We start from the raw sequence: 20,459 nt of genomic DNA on the forward strand, positions 1-20,459 counted from the left end.
GCCATACCACTAGAAACCACAAGAGGGAGCCCAAGAGCAGAACCCAAAAAAGTGCCACCTACAACCACCGGAGGAAGCCCAAGAGCGGAATTCACAACAAAGAACACAGGTACAGTTCTTGTTAAGGCCAGAAGTGGCAGGCCAAGAAAAACATCAGAAAGGCAGAGAAGAAGAATGGTGAAATCAGTCAAGGACAATCCTCAGACCACCTCCAGAGATCAACTTGCTGCAGATGGTGTCACTGTGCATCGGTCAACTATATAACGCACTTTGCACAAGGAGAAGCTGTATGGGAGAGTGATGCGAAAGGAGCCGTTTCTGCAAGCATGCCACAAACAGAGTCGGCTGATGTATGCAAAAGCACATTTGGAGAAGCCAATTTCTTTTTGGAAGAAGATCCTGTGGACTGATGAAACCAAGATTGAGTTGTTTGGTCATACAAAAAGGCGTTATGCATGGCGGCCAAAAAACACAGCATTCCAAGAAAAACACTTGCTACCCACAGTAAAATTTGGTGGAGGTTCCATCATGTTTTGGTGCTGTGTGGCCAATGCTGGCACCGGGAATCTTGTTAAAGTTGAGGGACGCATGGATTTCTCTCAGTATCAGCAGATTCTTGACAATAATGTTCATGAATCAGTGACAAAGTTGAAGTTACGCAGGGGATGGATCTTTCAGCAAGACAATGATCCAAAACACCGCTCCAAATCTACTCAGGCATTCGTGCAGAGGAACAATTACACTGTTCTGGAATGGCCATCCCAGTCCCCAGAACTGAATATCATTGAACATCTGTGGGATCATTTGAAGAGGGCTGTCCATGCTCGGCGACCATCAAACTTAACCCCTTTCTGACCTCGGACAGCATAGTACGTCCAAGGTCAGAAGCCCCGCTTTGATGCGGGCTCCGGCGGTGAGCCCTCATCAAAGCCGGGACATGTCAGCTGTTTTGAACAGCTGACATGTGCCCGTAATAGGCGCGAGCAGAATCGCGATCTGCCCTTGCCTATTAACTAGTTAAATGCCGCTGTCAAACGCAGACAGCGGCATTTAACCACCGCATCCGGCCGGGCAGCCGGAAATGACGGCATCGCCGACCCCCGTCACATGATCGGAGGTCGGCGATGCTTCTCCATTGTAACCATAGAGGTCCTTGAGACCTCTATGGTTACTGATCGCCGGTAGCTGTGAGCGCCACCCTGTGGTCGGCGCTCTCAGCACACCTGATTTTCTGCTACATAGCAGCGAACAGCAGATTGCTGCTATGTAACAGAGGCGATCGAGTTGTGCCAGCTTCTAGCCTCCCATGGAGGCTATTGAAGCATGGCAAAAGTAAAAAAAAATGTGAAAAAAATATAAAAGTTTAAATCACCCCCCTTTCACCCCAATCAAAATAAATCAATAAAAAAAAAATCAAATCTACACATATTTGGTATCGCCGCGTTCAGAATCGCCCGATCCATCAATTAAAAAAAGCATTAACCTGATCGCTAAACAGGGTAGCGAAAAAAAAATTCGAAACGCCAGAATTACGTTTTTTTTTGGTCGCCGTGACATTGCATTAAAATGCAGTAACGGGCGATCAAAAGAACGTATCTGCACCAAAATGCTGTCATTAAAAATGTCATCTCGGCACGCAAAAAATAAGCCCTCAACCAACCCCAGATCATGAAAAATGGAGACGCTATGAGTATCGGAAAATGGCGCAATTTTTTTTTTTTTTTAGCGAAGTTTGGAATTTTTTTTCACCACTTAGGTAAAAAATAACCTAGTCATGTTAGGTGTCTATGAACTCGTACTGACCTGGAGAATCATAATGTCAGGTCAGTTTTAGCATTTAGTGAACCTAGTGAAAAGCCAAACAAAAAACAAGTGTGGGATTGCACTTTTTTTGCAATTTCACCACACTTGGAATTTCTTTTCCCGTTTTCTAGTACACGACATGCTAAAACCAATGATGTCGTTCAAAAGTACAACTCGTCCCGCAAAAAATAAGCCCTCACATGGCCATATTGATGGAAAAATAAAAAAGTTATGGCTCTGGGAAGGAGTGGAGCGAAAAACGAACACGGAAAAATGAAAAATCCCAAGGTCATGAAGGGGTTAACTGAACTGGAATTGTTTTGTAAAGAGGAATGGTCAAAAATACCTTCATCCAGGATCCAGGAACTCATTAAAAGCTACAGGAAGCAACTAGAGGCTGTTATTTTTGCAAAAGGAGGATCTACTAAATATTAATGTCACTTTTCTGGTGGGGTGCCTATACTTATGCACCTGTCAAATTTTGTTTGAATGCAGATTGCACATTTTCTGTTAGTACAATAAACCTCATTTCAAGGCAGAAACATTTCTGTGTCCAACAGTTATTATAAAACATTAAGCTTAAGATTAATAAGGGTGCCCAAACTTTTTCATATAACTGTACTTCCTATTAGGATTCAGCTTTGCCTGCTGGTTCCAACAGTCATCACATGGACACTTCACTCATATGAGATTTTCAATCTTACAGTCACGTGACAACAAGCTTCTATTCCTAACTCTCTCAGCTTTTCACTGAGCATTGAGAGAATTAGGGTACCGTCACACTAAGCAACGCTGCAGCGATACCGACAACGATGTCGATCGCTGCAGCGTCGCTGTTTGGTCGCTGGAGAGCTGTCACACAGACCGCTCTCCAGCGACCAACGATGCCGGTTCCCTGGTAACCAGGGTAAACATCGGGTTACTAAGCGCAGGGCCGCGCTTAGTAAGCCGATGTTTACCCTGGTTAGCAGCGTAAAAGTAAAAAAAAAAAAAACACTACATACTTACCTTCCGCTGTCTGTCCTCGGCGCTGTGCTTTCCTGCACTGACTGTGAGCACAGCGGCCGGAAAGCAGAACGGTGACGTCACCGCTGTGCTCTGCTTTCCGGCTGGCCGGTGCTCACAGCCAGTGCAGAGAAGCACAGCGCCGAGGACAGACAGCGGAAGGTAAGTATGTAGTGTTTGTTTATTTTTACTTTTACGCTGGTAACCAGGGTAAACATCGGGTTACTAAGCGCGGCCCTGCGCTTAGTAACCCGATGTTTACCCTGGTTACCAGTGAACACATCGCTGGATCGGCGTCACACACGCCGATTCAGCGATGTCTGCAGGGAGTCCAGCGACGAAATAAAGTGCTGGACTTTCTGCAGCGACCAACGATGGCACAGCAGGATCCTGATCGCTGCTGCCTGTCAAACTGAACGATATCGCTATCCAGGACGCTGCAACGTCACGGATCGCTAGCGATATCGTTCAGTGTGACGGTACCTTTAGGAAGAGCTGCTCATCGGCACGTGACTGTAAGTGTACAAATTGCATATCTGCTTGGGGGATGGGGGGCACCAAACTGAATTCTTGTCCTGGGCGCCAGAAAACCTGGATACACCTCAGGCTATATTCACATTATGCTCTAACCCTTTATGTACTGTATACACGTTACTTTCACATATAAGACTGCAAGGCGGTATTCATATAGTGCATCTGTTGTCTTTAGGGGCAAGACCAGGGCATGACAGTTCACATCCCTACAATCACATGGCCACTTCACTCATATGCGATTTTCATACTTACGGTCACCTGACAGCTAGCATTTCTCTGTTTTTCACTGAACATTGAGAGAATTATGAAGAGCAGCTCATCGGCACGTGACTGTAAGTGTGCAAATCGCATATGATTGATTGGTCGAATGGCGACTACTCAAACTGCAGGCACCAAACTGAGTTCTTGCCCCGGGTGAAAACTTTTAACTCTTTATTAATTCTTAATAAAAAACCTTAAATATATTGAATAAATGACATCACACCAACACCACAAGACGAAAACACCCAGGGGGGGTGCCTGCCCCTAGACTGGCCTATCTCACCCTACCTACTTGCGGAGTGCACTCCCTGCCACTATAGGGCCCAGCAGGGTGAGCAGGGAGAGCCGTCGAGGAGCGGGGGCGCCACTGCGCAGGTCTAGGGTGCCAACCTCCGCAAGTAGGTAGGGTGAGATAGGCCAGTCTAGGGGCAGGCACCCCCCCTGGGTGTTTTCTTCTTGTGGTGTTGGTGTGATGTCATTTATTCAATATATTTAAGGTTTTTTATTAAGAATTAATAAAGAGTTAAAAGTTTTTAAATAAGGGGTAGATATCTGTGAGCTTAGTACGATTAATCCCTCTGATATATTTACGTGTAAGCTCTTGCCCTGGGTGCCGGAAAGCCTAGATACACCTCTGTGTCATACAGTCACTATGAAAATATCATACAAGCACATAATTTACGACACAAAAATGCTGTAGAAATGTCACACAAACAATAGTGAGATGCAAATGTACTGCTCTCCTGCCTGTCTCCCTATTCCCCACCCACTGCCTGCCTTCTACCTGGGACTGACAGGTCACTCATGTTTCAGCCACTTGTTAGCAAACAATTTTAACTATGGATTTCACTAAAGCAGCAACATGGATTACTACAAGAAAGATAAGCATTTACTCAGCATTAAAGCACCTTTACATATATGCCATTAGTTTGGGTTATACAATCCTGATAGCAGGTTCTCTTTAAGCCTCTATATGCATATATATATTTTTTAATGTTTAGTGGAAAATAATCCTTTGGAAATTTGGGTAATATTTTAAGGATTTGGATAATATAGAAGTGATATTTTCTATGCTTACTCAGTGGTTAGTGGTGCTGTCTTGTAGCACTGAAGTTTGGTGTTGGAATCCATGAACTTTGTATGTTCTTGACATCTTTTCATTGGTTGCTAATGGGTACTCGTTACACAATCCAAAAATGCCCAGTTATGTTAATTGGCCCGGAATGTGTGATTTAAGGAAATATAATTTGAGCATAATTTGGACAAAGTGTAAAGTCATAATGATACTGATACTGCGCTGTGGAGTATGTTGGCATTTTATGGCATTTAAAGATAGACTGTAATTTTGCTTAGTAACAATTTTATTTTTGGAAGCCCTATGTTCATAGGGAAAATTTCCAGTCTCTTCAGCACTAAAGAAAATGGGTTAATCGTGGCCGGTTTTCGGTGCCTGCAGTTTGACTGACATGTTCAATATGCCTGCTTGCTCTTCACACAGAGATTGCACTGAATCCTGTCTCCCATAATTGCTGATGTTTCTCTTATTCCGACCTCCTGAAGATGCTTCTCAGTGCCGGGATTGGCAGTGTGCCAGTGTAGAAACCTCTTTTTATCCTGTGGAGAACTCAGTATAGAGAACTCTAAGACTGAAATAACGAGTGGGAGTTTTTTTCCTCTTCTTTGATTCTAAGCCAGTGATGTTTCCCAATTATATCCCTGGGAATTCCCTTTCATTTGCTACCGTACTTCATTCAGTTAACCCTATTCATTTTGTGAGATGCCAATACAATCGACAAAGATTGCACAGGAATAAATCTAATATCAACTTCAGTGCCTTAAAATTGGTTCCAAACTCAGACCGGAATTGGCAATGTACCATTCATTGTTCAACCTATAGGCCTTTTGTACCATTGTTATGTGAATCCCCCAAAAAGGAAGGTTTAAAGTAAAATGTGTACTCTTTTGTTACTATGGAACATTTGAAAAGTCTATTAGATTTTTAGGATTTTAAAATTAAAATGTGAATTATGTTATTCTGAAAGTGGTCAAAATATCACTAACACTTCTCTGCTGAAAGCTGTAAGTCATCTGTCCCAGTTAATAAGTCCTGCCTGCTCCTTCATCACTACTGCACTGCTGGTTCTTTGCCCTGTCTCTTTCACCTACTTACTGCTGGGCTCTTTTTTCTTCTTCACAATCTTCTGGGTTTCAAATAAAAGTAAGAATATTTATTGATATATTCACAAAGAAGAACACATTCCACTGCACTTTACATTTTAAAGGGTCCACACTAGTGATGAGCATGTGTAGTCAGATAAGGAGTTATCCGAGCACACTCATGTGCTAATAGAGAATCTTCGGCATGCTCGAATACTATGTTCGAGTCGCTGTGGCTGCATGTCTTGTGGGTGTTCAGCATGTGTTGCTGCTGTCGAACAGCCGCGAGAAATGCAGCCGCAGGTACTCGAATACAGTCCCCTCATAGGGTGTAATGCAGCACCCCATAGAATATAATGTAGCTCCCTCATAGAGTATAATGAAGCCCCCTTATAGGGTATAATGCAGCCCTATCATACAATATAATGCAACCCCTTTCATAGAACATAATGTAGCCCCCCTCATAGGGTATAATATAGTCCCCATCCATAGAACATAATGTAACCCCCTTATAGGGTATAATTCAGTCCACCCTCCATAGAACATAATGTAGCCCCCTCATAGGGTGTAATGCAGCCCCACGATAGAATATAATGTAGCCCGCTCAAATAGTATAATGCAGCCCCCATAGAATATAATGCAGCCCCTTAATAGGGTATAATGCAGCCCCCCTTAAAATATAATGCAGTCCCCTCATAGGGTGTAATGCAGTTCCCACATTAAATATAATGCAGTCCCCTCGTAGGGTATAATGCACCCCCCATAGAATATAATATAGCTCCCCATAGGGTATAATGCAGCTCCATCATAGGGTATAATAAAGCACCCCATAGAATATAATGCAGCCCCCTCATAGGGTATAATGCTCCCCCATAGAATATAATGTAGCCCCCATAGGGTATAATGCAGCCCCCCATAGGGTTTAATATAGCCCCCTCATTGGGTATAATGCACCCCCATAGAATATAATGCTGCCCCCCCAGATAATATAATGCAGCCCTCTCTTAGGGTATAGTGCTGCCCCAATAGAATATAATGTTGCCCCCTCTATAGAATATAATGCAGCCCCCTCATAGGGTATAATGCAGCCCCCTCATATAGTATTATGCAGTTCCCACAGAATATAATATAGACCCTCAGAGTTTAATGTAACCCCCCTCCATAGAATATAATGCAGCCACCTCATAGGGTATAATGTAGCCCCTGCATAGGGTATAATATAGCCCCCTCATAAGGTATGATGCACCCTCCATAGAATATAATGTAGCCCCCTCATAGGGTATAATGCAGCCCCCATATAATATAATGCAGCCCCCATAGGGTATAATGTAAACCCTCAGAGTATAATGCAGACCCACTCCATAGAATATAATGCAGCCCCCTAATATAGTATAAAGCAGCCCCCTAATATAGTATAAAGCAGCCCTCATAGAATATATTGCAGCCCCACATAGAATATAATGTAGCCCCATCAAATAGTATAATGCAGCCCCCCATAGAATATAATGTAGCCCCCTCAAATAGTATAATGCACCCCCCATAGAATATAATGCAGCCCCCTCATAGGGTATAATGCAGCTACCAATAGAATATAATGTAGACTCCTCATGTAGTATAACTAGATGTAGGCCTAATGCTATTGCATCGGGAGGGCGGTAATGTTACTATGGGGGCAGGCTTTGCAACGTTAAGAATCTCTCCCCCATGTGCTCACCCACCTATTCACACTCTCTTTCCCCATGTGCTGACTTCTCCCGTCTGTGCTCTCTTCTTTGACCTGTCTACCCCATGTGCTATCCCCCTTGTCTGCTGTCTTTCTCCTTCCTGTGTTCTCCCCTCATGTGCTGTCCCGTTTGAGCTGTCTCCCCCCTGTGCTCTATCTCTCTCACCCCGTGCGCTTTCTCTCTCCCCCATCTGCTGTCTTCTCCTCTCATGTCATCTCTTCTTTGACCTGTGTAATACTGACATTGCAGCAGGAGATCGCAGAGGATACATTTTGTAAGGTAAAATATTATTTAAAAACAGTCAGTGAAATATTTTACCTGACAAAATGAATCCTCTGTGATCACCTGCTGTAATGTCAGTATTGTCTTTTGCTTCCTCCCCTGCCAGGCGATGTGGTATGCTCCGTACACGGTCAGACACAGACAATTTTTAAAATGGACTTTCATTCGTATACAGTACGGCATATAGAGTGTGTGTGTTTACGGCATATACAGTGTGTGTGTGGGGTGCGTATGGCATATACAGTCTGTGTGTGTGTGGTGCGACGGTGTTCCGCTGGTGGTACTGCACAAGAGGCTGGTGCCACCAGCAGTTTCCATATTGAGACACCCATCCCTTGGGTGTCCCAATATGGTGGTGGGTGAACTTCTGCCGCTTGGAATTCAGAAATCCGGACACATCTGGGTGGAACAGGATGTGAAGACATTACAAGGTAAGTATATATTAAGATGCAGACCATCCATAGAACATAATGTAGCCTCCTCATAGGGTATCATGCAGTCCCTCATAGAATATAATGTAGACCCTCAAAGTATAATAAAGCCCCCCTCCATACAACATAATGCAGCCCCCTCATAGGGTATAATGCAGCCCACCATACAACATAATGCAGCCCCCTTATAGAACATAATGTGGCCCCCTCATAGGGTATAATGCAGTCCCCCCATAGAACATAATCTAGCCCCCTCATATAGTGTGTTAAATATGCTTATTTCGCACATTTATTTAATCAGGACTCTTTACCAGATGCAGTACTCTTAAAGATAAAATGTCATGATATTTTCATAAAAAATTTAGTGGTTTATTGGATTGTTCACAGAAAAACCACATTGCAGCAAAACATAAAATAGGTGAAATAGTCCATTTGTTCCTCATTTTTCCCAAAGTTCTGAATGGTAAATGGCGTCTGTCTTTCTGTCATGGAATAGAGGTCATCCTTGGTAACCAGCTGTTCCTTCCTTCTGTGTGTCATCTGAAGTCCATGGAGAATGAAGGAGCAGGCAGGAGGTGACAGCCCCCACCCTTCTGTGAGTCTCGGTTATATGTCCCATAGAGCACGTGTTCTCTCTATATGGTGTTAACTTATACTCTGAGCTATATATACAGGAATAGCTTTTGTAATGTCAGCGAAGGGCAATGTGCTCAGTACAGAATTCAGAATAAGAATAATTCAAAAATTAATAATTAATATTTAACAGGGTGTAATGAAGCCCCACCATAGAATATAATGTAGCCCCTCAAATAGTTTAATGCATCCCCCCATAGAATATAATGCAGCCACCTCATAGGGTATAATGCAGCCCCCCATAGAATATATTGTAGCCCCACCATAGGGTATAATGCAGCCCCACCATACAATATAATACAGCCCCCTCATATAACATAATGTAGCCCCCCTCATAGGGTGTAATGCAGTCCCCCTCCATAGAACTTAATGTAGCCCCCACAAAGGGTGTGATGCAGCCCCACCATAGAATATAATGTAGGCCCCTCAAGTAGTATAATGCAGCCCCCAATAGAATGTAATGCAGCCCCCCATAGAATATAATGCAGTCCCCTCATAGGGTATAATGCAGTTCACCTATAGAATATAATGCAGCCCCCTCATAGGGTATAATGCAGCCCCTAGCAGCGAGTGACAGGAGGCTGGAGCCAACTGCTGTGGCTAAAACCTGTGCCCGCTGCTACACTGCTAAAGAGAAATGAATATTCACTGCTCCCCACGCCCATGGACATACTGAGCAATCACTCCCTCCAAGAATTTGTAGATTGTGAGTATTTGTCTCTTCCGTATTTTACACCTGTTTTGCCTCCATCTTTATGAAGGGGGTTGACTGCATCTTGAGAGTGTTAATTGTTGATTTTGAGGGGAACTTTAATTTTGCTTTTTGTGGCTTTGATTTTTATTTTCTTGTAGTTTGGTCAAACTCACAGTGTAATTGTCACGAGTGTGCCAGGTGTGAAGACAGTCGTCCTGGATCCAGCCATAGAAGGTCATTGTGATTAGCTCTACAAGCACCTTCTTGATTTTTGCATCTTTGTTATGTGGTGGCAGAGAGAAGCAGTACAGATCCTCCGTGCTAGGGGGCAGCACTGTGCTCAGGCTCTGCTTCTACATCTAAAGCTGGGAGCTCGGAGCAGGCAGACATGTATTCCTTGTTGTGTCCTGCAGCTGTCCGGGCCCCAGCTCGGGCTGTGACTGCCCTCAGGAGCAGGCAGCTGGGCACAGTGCAGCAGGAGCCTGCCAGGCTCACCCAGTGCGTGCAGGACGCTGGCATCAGGAAAATAACACTGAATAATCCTCAGAAGAGAAATGCCCTGTCACTTGCTATACTTCAATCACTCGAGCAAGACATCTTACATGAAGTTGATAACAAAGATTTGAGGGTCATTGTGATTGCAGCAAATGGACCTGTATTTTCATCTGGCCACAATCTAAAAGAATTTACAGTCACTCATGGCAAAGCGTATCATGCCGATGTATTTAATGCCTGTGTTAAGCTTATGACAGCAATCCAAACCATACCCGTTCCTGTTAAAGCCCAGGTAAATGGACTTGCCACTGCAGCTGGATGCCAGCTTGTTGCCAGCTGTGATATTGCTGTTGCATCTGAGAAATCTTTGTTATGTAGTGATATTCTTCTCCCTCTAGGACCCAAAGTTACCTTCACCTCCTGCTGCTAATTAGCACACCTTTGCTGAAGGTTTAAGTACATTCAGTATCTTCAGGCAGGGATTAGGTTCCTGCTCGACGATAGGTGCGGAACCTATTTAGGGATGTTTAGGGCAGAAAGGGTGTTGCTAGATCTGCGTAGGGGTCTCCACTCCCCCCTTCCCAAGTGTTTGGGCTTCCCCTTCCCTTTCACTGTTGTGCACCTTACTTCTCCCTCACCCAGCATGAGGCCTCTTTCACACGTCCAGATAATTCCGGTATCGGAGAAATCGGTCCCGGAATTATCCGTGTCTGTGTGCTCACATAGCACATCAGTGTGGCACACTTGCGGCAGCCGTGTGCCGCCCATGTGCCGACTGAGGACCACACGGACCGTGCAGGAGACAGCGCTACAGTTAAGCACTGTCCCCTGCGTGCGGTGCTGAAGCCGGTATTCATCCCTTCTTCCCAGCAGCGTTCGCTGGAAAGAAGGAATGAAAAATCTTTTTTTTTCTTTTCCCTTAGAAATAAAGTTTGTGCGTCCCCTCCTGCCTCCATCCCCTGTGCGCCCCTCCCTGCTTGCCAGGAAATACTCACCGACACCCAGCTCCAGCGATGTCTCCTCTCAGTGCCGGCAGCAGGCCCTGTGTGAGCGGTCACGTGGTCCCGCTCATTACAGTGAGGAATATGCGCATATTCCTCACTGTAATGAGCAGGACCACGTGACCGCTCACACAGCACAGGCTGCAGCCGCTGAGAGGAGACATCGCTGGAGCTGGGTGTCGGTGAGTATTTCCTGGCAAGCGGGGGGGGGGGGGGCACAGGTGATGGGAGGCGGGAGGGGACACGCAAACTTTATTTCTAAGGGAAAAGAAAAAAAAAGATTTTTCATTCCTTCTATCCAGCGAACGCTGCTGGGAAGAAGGGATGAATTCCGGCTTCAGCACCACACGCGGGGGGTGGCAGCGCTTACTGTAGCGCTGTCTCTCCTGCGGGCGGTACGTGCACATGGAGGAGAGTGCACACTGTTCTCCGTGTGCACGTGTGCGGGACGCTTTGCGGACCGTGCTGCCGGAGAAAAACGGACATGTCTCCGTGTTTTCAACACGGACACACGGTCCGTGAAAACACGGAGACATGTGCATAGACCCATTCATTTGAATGGGTCTACGTGTGTCAGTGTCTCCGGTACGTGAGAAAACTGTCAGTACACGTACCGGAGACACTGACGTGTGAAAGAGGCCTGAGAGTAATCCTTGTAGTCTTGTGGCTGCACAGTAAGGAAAGAGCCTCTGCTGCTTATTCCCAGATATGCAGTAAGGGACGAAAATTTCTCATAATTTTGTTGAACTGATAGTGTATTAGTTTCTGTGACCTGGGCAGGTAAATATTGCTGCCAATTTTTTTGTGCTGTTTTAATTTTTGACCTAACTACACCATAATCATATATAACAGTCACATTGGTGAACTCGGCATGCCTGTTACTACCCCTTATTGCTCTCAGACGACTGCATGGAGTAGCTGACAGCTTTTCGTTATCATAATTTTAATTATAGGAACCGAGGGTTGTATTGCACAGAGTGCAAAATCTCGACTACAACCCATATAATCTCTGCGATGTTTGCACACAGCGACACATACATAAGTGAGTGCAATTAGGAATGAAAAATGGCTATGTTATAACAATCAATGTATTGCAAAGCCCACTTATTCTTTTACAATGAAGACTAAATAAAAAAGATGTATTATGCGTATCCCCATCCAGAGCTGTAGGTATAGGGGTTGCAGAGTTAAGCGTTGCACCGGACCCTGGGGAATTATGGATTAGCATTTACAATATATACAGTGGCTTGAAAAAGTATTCACACCCCTTGGCTTTTTACCTATTTTGTTACATTACAATGTGTTTAAGTATTTTTGTCATCCGAATTGTATTTGATGCAAGAGCACTAAATAGTCTGTTAGTGAAGTGACGTTAGATTAGAAAAAAAATTACATTTATAGAACAAATAACTAATAATTGGTATGTGCATATGTATTCAACCCTTTTGCGATGAAACCCCTAAAAATTTCTGGTACAAGCAATTACCTTCATAAGTTACATAGTTACATAGTCACATGCTTAATGACAGGAAGCCCCCCTGTGTGCAATCTAAGTGTGACACGGTCTGTCATCATATACACTTTACCTTTTCTGAAAGGCCACCGAGACTGCAACACCATTAAATAACCAAAAAAAAAGGGGGGGAGTACCAACCAGATATAAAATAGAGAATATTTTATTGATAACACTTTAAAATACATACAATAAGGAAAGAAAAAATGACCCCCAGGAAGAAGCTACGTTGCGAAACGCGCGTCGGGGTTTTCCTCCTCACTAGCAATCCTCCCCTCAGCAGGTACTCGTATGATGTTTCTTATATCTGCAGCTCCTCTCGCCTTTTTCCTATAACAGTGCGGTTTAGACTCTGTATTTGGATACACACTGGTATCCTCTGTGCACTTAGCAATTTACTTGTCATGCAGCCGCATTATACCACTTACCTATTAGCCTCCAAGTTGAGGGTATTATCTATAGTTTCCATACCAATGTCTCCATCAGTTTAGCTGTCCTGAATTGTTATTTTGCTGGCCCGTATTTTTCTGTGGTCCCTTTTATATTTTTGCACTAGGCACTTTACTTACACCTGAGATTGTATGGTTTGTTTAGCCATTGGCACTGTCACTTTATTAGTCCTCTTATGTAGCTGTGTTTTCAGCACACCTGTTAAACCCTTTACAAACCTTATTTATTACGGGACTAGCTACCTGTATACCCCATTTTAGGAGCTATATAAACACTTGCATACATATGCATACAGATACGCATTACCTCATTGTGTTTATATTTACTACTCATCCTGAGCCTGCTGATGCATGAGCATTTATTTATAATCTGTTTTTCTGTACTTACATTTGATTGTTTGACCTATGTACGGATTGCTTTGGGGCTACTCTGCCTTGTCCCCATTTTTTCTTTCCTTATTGTATGTATTTTAAAGTGTTATCAATAAAATATTCTCTATTTTATATCTGGTTGGTACTCCCCCCTGCTTTTTTTGGTTATATGATACCTTTCTGGTGGTACCCCACATGAATTTATTGGTCTATGTTTTTGGGTAAAATGCAACACCATTAAGCACGAGGCACCACTAACCAAATACCACGAAGGAGATCTCCAAACAAGTCAGGGACAAAGTTGTTGAGAAGTAGAAGTCAGGGTTGGGTTATTAAAAAAAAAAAATCCCAATCTCTGATGCTCCTCAGATCACCATCAAATCCATTATCATCAAATGAAAAGAACATGGTACCACAACAAACCTGCCAAGAGAAGGCCGCCCACCAAAACTGTCAGTCCGGGCAATAATCAGAGAGGAGGCACAGAGACCAAAGGTAACCCTGAAGAAGCTACAGAGTTCCCAAGCAAAGACTGGAGTATCTGTCCATACCAACACAATAAGCTGTACACTCCATAGAGGTGGCCTTTATGGAAGAGTCAGCAGAAAAAAAAAAATTATTTACAAAAGTATGTAGGAATGTGCTGTAGTCAGATGAGACAAAAATTGAACTTTTTGACCACCATTTAAACGCTTTGTCTGTCGCCAAACCAACACAGCTCATCACCCCAAAAACATCATCCCCACAGTGGAACATGGTGGTGGCAGCATCATGCTGTGGGGATGTTTTTTGACAGCAGGGTTAGGGAAAATTATCTGAGTCAAGGGGAAAATAGATGGTGCAAAATACAGGGATATTCTTGAGCAAAACCTGTTTTAGTCGGTCAGTGATTTGAGACTGGGACGGAGGTTCACCTTCCAACAAGACAATGACCCAAAGCATACTGCTAACACAATATACTAGTGGTTTAAGGGGAACCGTGTAAATGTTTTGGAGGGGCCTAGTCACAGTCCAGACCTTAATCCAATTAAGAATATGTGGTAAGATTTTAAGATCGCTGTGCACCAGAGGAAACCATCTAACTCAAGGAGCTGGAGCAGTTTAGACTTGAAGAATGGGCAAAAATCCCAGTGGCAAGATGTGGAAAGCTCATAGAGACTTATCCAAAGCGACTTGCAGCTGTAGTTTCCGCAAAAAGAGACTCTAGAAAGTGCTGATTTTAAGGTCTGAATAATTATGCACCCTGAGGTTTTCAGTTATTTTGTCGTGTTTGTTGTTTGCTTCACAAAAAAAGCAGAAAACCAAATGTTCACAGTTGTAGGCATGTTTTTTACATGAACTGTTGCAAACGTACAAAAAAAAAAAAAACAGCCGTGAAATTCCAGGTTGTGAGGTAGCAAAACACCCAAAATGCCACGGGGTGTGTGTGTGTGTGTGTGTGTGTGTGTGTGTGTGTGTGTGTGTGTGTGTGTGAATATTTTCGCAAGCCACTGTAAATGTGCTGCGGAAACATCCCATATGCTAAAGCATGTAACATAGAGATACAGTATACTGTGGTGCTGTATTCCCATATCTTGCACTTAATAATAACTAATTTTACATTAGTTATAATAACATTTGCACTTCATGTTACTAAAATGTACTTTAAAAAAGACTAGAAAAAGGTATAATTACAGATAGAAACCGAATCTGACTTCATCAGTAATGACAGCTTTATAATAAAACGCTGGGGAATGTAGCACATTAAGTATACTTGACTCACAAGAAAGTGTGAGCATAAAAGATAAGTGTAAGCATAAAACAGCATAAATATACAGCACTGTGCAAACGTTTTAAGCAGATGTGTAGAAAAATGCTGCAAAGTAGTAAGTACGCTTTAAAAAAAATACAAGTGTTAATAGTTAATTTTTATCAATTAACAAAATACAAAGGCAATGAACAAAAAATAACTTTATCAAATAAATATTTGGTGTTATCTCCCGATATCTTCAAAGCAGCATCAATTCTTCTAGGTAAACTTGCACATAGTTTATGAAGGAACTCAGCAGGTAGGTTGTCCCAAACATCTTGGAGAACTAACCACAGATGGATGTCGTTTGTGCAAATCCTTCTGGCTCTTCATGTAATCCCAGACAAACTTGATGCTGAGATCAGGGCTTTTTTTTTGGGGGGGGGCATATCATTACTCCCAGGATGTCTTGTTCTTTTTTACACTGCTGATCATTCTTAAAGGGAATCTGTCAGCAGCTTTTTCTGTGTAATCTGAGGACATCATGAGATAGGGGATGAGATACAGATTTCAGCTATGTGTCATTTATTAAGCTGTGTGCTGTTGTTTTGATGCCATGAATGTTTTAACAGCAGGAATTTATCACTACCTGGACTGGTGCTCATGGGAGTCCTGGTCCAACATTGCCCCCAGCACTGATTAACAGCTTGCAATCAATAAACAATGTATACAGAAAGCTGCTAATCAGAGGTGTGGGCGGGGCTAGCTTTCTCAGCTCTGCTTCATGCTACATCTAAAAACTCTGATAGTATCACAACTGCTGCACCCAGTAAACTAAGTGATACATCGCTGGAGTCAGGATCACTTTTCCTACATTATACTGCTATGAGATGAGGTAGCAAAAACCTGGTGACAGATTCCCTTTAATTACATTGGCTATATGTTTGTTTTGGTATTGCTTAAAGAATAAGTATCTGCCTGTTCGCTCTGTCTATCCAGAATAATAATTTTTGATTATCTGGCATGTTAGTGTGGGATCTCATTCAGTATTATTGGACATTTATTTAGATAGTATATTACTGTAGTGAAAAGTACTTTGTGCATCAGTTTCTCAGGATTCTTAAGATGAAAGTAGAAACCTTCGTTGTTTACTTCCAGAGAATGACACCAGTCCTGGTTATATGCAGAGTTGAGCGAATATGTTCGGAATCGGTCGTCGAATCTGAATGTGCCATATTCGTGCCGAATTTATGTTTGACGATAGGTTTCGAACATATTTGTTCATTTCTACTCCCGATGACTCCAATGACGTTCTGCTGTGTTCGGCGAAAACAATATTTGCCGCCGATCATAATGGGAACCTAATTTTGAAAAATCCACTAAACGCTAGTTATATGTTGGACATACAGGCACTTTGCTAGTTTCCATAGACTAACATGAGCAGCGCACTTGTGTGACCATCACAGGACCGGGGCAGATTATGCGAGTAAATAATGAAAGTTTTTACTGAACAATTAGCACATATCTTGAAAAACACAAATAGCTGTTACAGAAAGTGAGTTGGAAAATTATATAACTTTGCATTTTACAAACTACATGATATACTTTGCTGAACCCGAAATACCTCTTCTAAAAGAGTGTAATAAAAAGAATGGTGAAATGAAAAGATACAGGGACTAGAATCATAAATAGTAAAGTCTTACAGCTACTTATGTGCCACAATTCTGAGCACACTCAGCAAGAAAACTATTAGCAAATCTCATTTGTCAGTAACCCAGTTGTTTGACAGCAAGCACTTATGAATTATTAATCTCACAGTAGGCATCACTCATAGGCTACCTTTAATCTGGATGTATTTGGTCTTCTGATCTCATGTTTGTGTCTGCAGAAAAGAAAAACAGAGATGATCATTATCTTCATCCCAACTATATATTCAATATATTTCTTTATATCACTTAAAGGTACATCTAATTAAAAAGTAAAGGGGGTGGGGGGCAGGGCCTGGCGTCTTCGTTTGGAGGAGCACTTCTGTGGCTTCACGCCCCAAGGTGATGTCTTAGTATATGGACCACATTTACACTTCAGGGTCTAAAGAAAATGTCATCCCAGAACTATTATAAAAATCATAGAAAAGTACATATGAGGTGATGATATTGGATAACAAAAAGCCTCCCGCAGTGGGCTGCAAACAGGGTCGGACTGGCCCACCGGAGAACCGGAGGATTATTCGGTGGGCCCAGGCACTTACACCTCTTGGCATACAGGGCCAGCAGCTGCCTAGGGCTCCCACTGTTCCAGGGTCCCCCAGCCAGTGGCATGTCACTAATAGCGGCAGCTGGAGACAGGAGCCTGTCCCCGCTGCTAAAGAGAAATTAATATTCATGCTTCCCCACGGCTCCATGGGCGTGGAGAGGAGTAAATATTCATTTTAGTTTAATAGCAGGCAGTGTTAGACGCATGCTGAGGCTAACACTGCTTGCAGGGTATACGCTAGAATGTATGGGCTGCTTTCAGGTATGATGTCATTTCCGGGAGACAGCTAGGATGTATGGGCTGTAGTCAGGACCTGGAAGGAGCCCATACATTCTAGCTACAACCGAGAAAGCAGCCAGCGACGAAGATGCTGACGAGATGTGCTGCGGCTGCGGGAAACATGCGGAGAGATGAATGGTGCTGTGTGTCTGTGTGTGTGCGTGAGTGTTGTGGTGCTGTGTGTGAATTGGAGAGGGCAATGATGTGGGTGACGGAGAGAGCAGATGATGGGGTGGTGGGGGAGAAGGCAATGTTGTTGGTGGAAAGGACAATGGGGGAGTTGGGGGAGGAGGCAATGATGGAGGTGGTGGATGGGCAATGATGGGGTGGTGGGGGAGAAAGCAATGATGGTTGTGATGGAAATGACAATGATGGTAGTGGTGGAAAGGGCAATGATGGGGTGGTGGGGGAGAAGGCAATGATGGTTGTGGTGGAAATGACAATGATGGTAGTGGTGGAAAGGACAATGGTGGTGGGGAGGGGTCAATGATGGAGATGATGGAATAAGCAATGATGGGAGTAGTGGGAGAGGCAATGATGGAGGTGGTGGAAAGGGCAATGATAAGGGTGGTGGATGAGCAGGCAATAATGGAGGTAGTGATGAGGACAATGATGGGATGGAGAGGGAGAACAATGATGGAGGTGAGGGGGCTGCATTATACCATATCAGAGGGGCTACCCCCACTACCCCCCTCTCCCCCCCCAAGAACCTGTGAAATGATTGTTTTATTTTTTCATAGTCTGCAAATAGGAAAAAAATCATTGCACCATATCAAAAGCTCAGTGACACGCATTTCTTTATATAGGAGATTACATGTTAACTAAAGAATGTTTCACACATCTAGTTAATAGTTTTTTTTTTGCATTTGCATCAGGTAATGGGAATATATTTGTCATAAAGTGTAGGCGTCCGAGATAAAAATAACACTAAATTGTTCAGTAATTATTGTTAGTATCATTTTACTTGCAGCTCTGCAAAATTTTGATTGAAGTATATTAAAATCAATTTTTTTTTACAGTACAGACCAAAAGTTTGGACACACCTTCTCATTTAAAGATTTTTCTGTATTTTTATGACTATGAAAATTGGACATTCACACTGAAGGCATCAAAACTATGAATTAACACATGTGGAATTATATACTTAACAAAAAAATGTGAAACAACTGAAATTATGTCTTATATTCTAGGTTCTTCAAAGTAGCCACCTTTTGCTTTGATGACTGCTTTGCACACTCTTGGCATTCTCTTGATGAGCTTCAAGAGGTAGTCACCGGGAATGGTTTTCACTTCACAGGTGTGCCCTGTCCGGTTTAATAAAGAACCTAGAATATAAGACATAATTTCAGTTGTTTCACACTTTTTTGTTAAGCATATAATTCCACATGTGTTAATTCATAGTGAATGTACAATTTTCATAGTCATGAAAATACAGAAAAATCTTTAAATTAGAAGGTGTGTCCAAAGTTTTGGTCTGTACTGTACAACAAATGGAGTATTGTGGAAACTGGATCCCTAGGGACATGTGATATCATGTTCAGAGTGATGCCAGTCCTGGGTTAGATGTGTTGGGTATAAAACTATCTAGAACAGCTGTGACTGTGAAGAACGTCTAGCTCCAGTAAATTATGTTATAAATTAATCTTCCCCCCCTCGTTTCCCATATTACCCAACTTTGCAAAGAAAAACATCATATGGGTCAAACCGATTAAAATGTCTACAAATATTTTAAACAATAATTAGTTCTAAACATTTACTATTTCTATGGTGCATAAATATGAGTTCACACTCCTCTAAAGTCCTTCGTCATCTACCAACAAGATTAAAACAAAGAGTCGTCAACTCTAATGAGACAGTCTATTGTGCACTTTCACTGATTAGAAAATATTAATGCAACAAAACAGCCATTGATAGTCAGAAATTTCCATAAATCACAATGCTGGCAATAATGAACAAAAACTTCATAAGCATGGATCAGTATAAAAATTTGTCAAGAAGAAAACACATAAGAATATGGCGAGGAGGATGGTGGGAGAGTCAAAGAAAAACTCAAAGATCACGGTAAGAACTCTAATAATCAAATGACTTGCATCTTGCATTTTTCACCAGTTTACCATACTGTAGACTCTATCTCCAATTTTCAGTTGTCTATGAGCTGGTTGGTGGAGACCAGCTGCCATTAAGACTCCTGTACACAGGACACAGAGTGAGGGATTGCTAGCCTTTTTTTCTTGTAGCTCAAAGGCGAAAGCATCAGTAACATGGAGGACAATGTACAATAGCATGGTAGATGTTATACAGCATCACTGAGCTGTGTGGCTGTGAATCCTGCACAGAAGTCAGCTAATTTTCTAGAAGCTACAGCAGGAATTGCCTGTTCTTTCATGGTGCCAGATACTTCTCATTACCCTTTTCTGCCCCCTTCCTATAGTTATTTCCTATCCATGGGACCTGCAGCAATCTTGAGAACAAGACTCTGGAATTGTGAGAATCTGGGATCCGTGGTACAGTCTTGAATAGAGCAAAGCTGCACATGCTCAACCTTTGCTCCCTTCAAGACAGGGCTGCAAAGCTCATTCGCAGAACTGCTGAGGGTCCAAGGGGCAGGGCTTATTTTCTGGAGGGGAATAATCCTTTAATTGACTCTGTAACCCGATAATTCAGGGAGCTGCCAGTATGTCCTGCTTTGACCAAGACAGGTTTGAACGTTTGTTTCTGAGTGAATGATGAGTTCAGGACAAAGAAAGAGGACACACAATGGCTCATAACTGAAAAAGAAAAACCTTATTTCTCTGATAACATCTATTACAAGGTGTCTTGGACATTAGCTGATAACATGTACAA

General features: G+C 42.8%; 1 protein-coding gene across 1 annotated transcript; it reads left to right on the forward strand.

The window, feature by feature from the left end:
• Positions 1-9,900: 9,900 nt before the first annotated feature.
• Positions 9,901-10,449, forward strand: LOC138666273 (enoyl-CoA hydratase domain-containing protein 3, mitochondrial-like). Its single transcript, XM_069754499.1, has one exon. The coding sequence runs from the start codon at positions 9,913-9,915 to the stop codon at positions 10,447-10,449; it is 537 nt and encodes a 178-aa protein (XP_069610600.1). The 5' UTR covers positions 9,901-9,912.
• The last annotated feature ends 10,010 nt before the right edge of the window (positions 10,450-20,459 follow it).

The sequence above is a fragment of the Ranitomeya imitator genome, chromosome 2 (genome assembly GCF_032444005.1).
Source record: "Ranitomeya imitator isolate aRanImi1 chromosome 2, aRanImi1.pri, whole genome shotgun sequence".
Lineage (NCBI taxonomy): Eukaryota > Metazoa > Chordata > Amphibia > Anura > Dendrobatidae > Ranitomeya > Ranitomeya imitator.

Excerpts from the sequence above, each read along its gene's own strand:
- LOC138666273 (XM_069754499.1), top strand. The coding sequence starts at position 9,913 with ATGTATTCCTTGTTGTGTCCTGCAGCTGTCCGGGCCCCAGCTCGGGCT.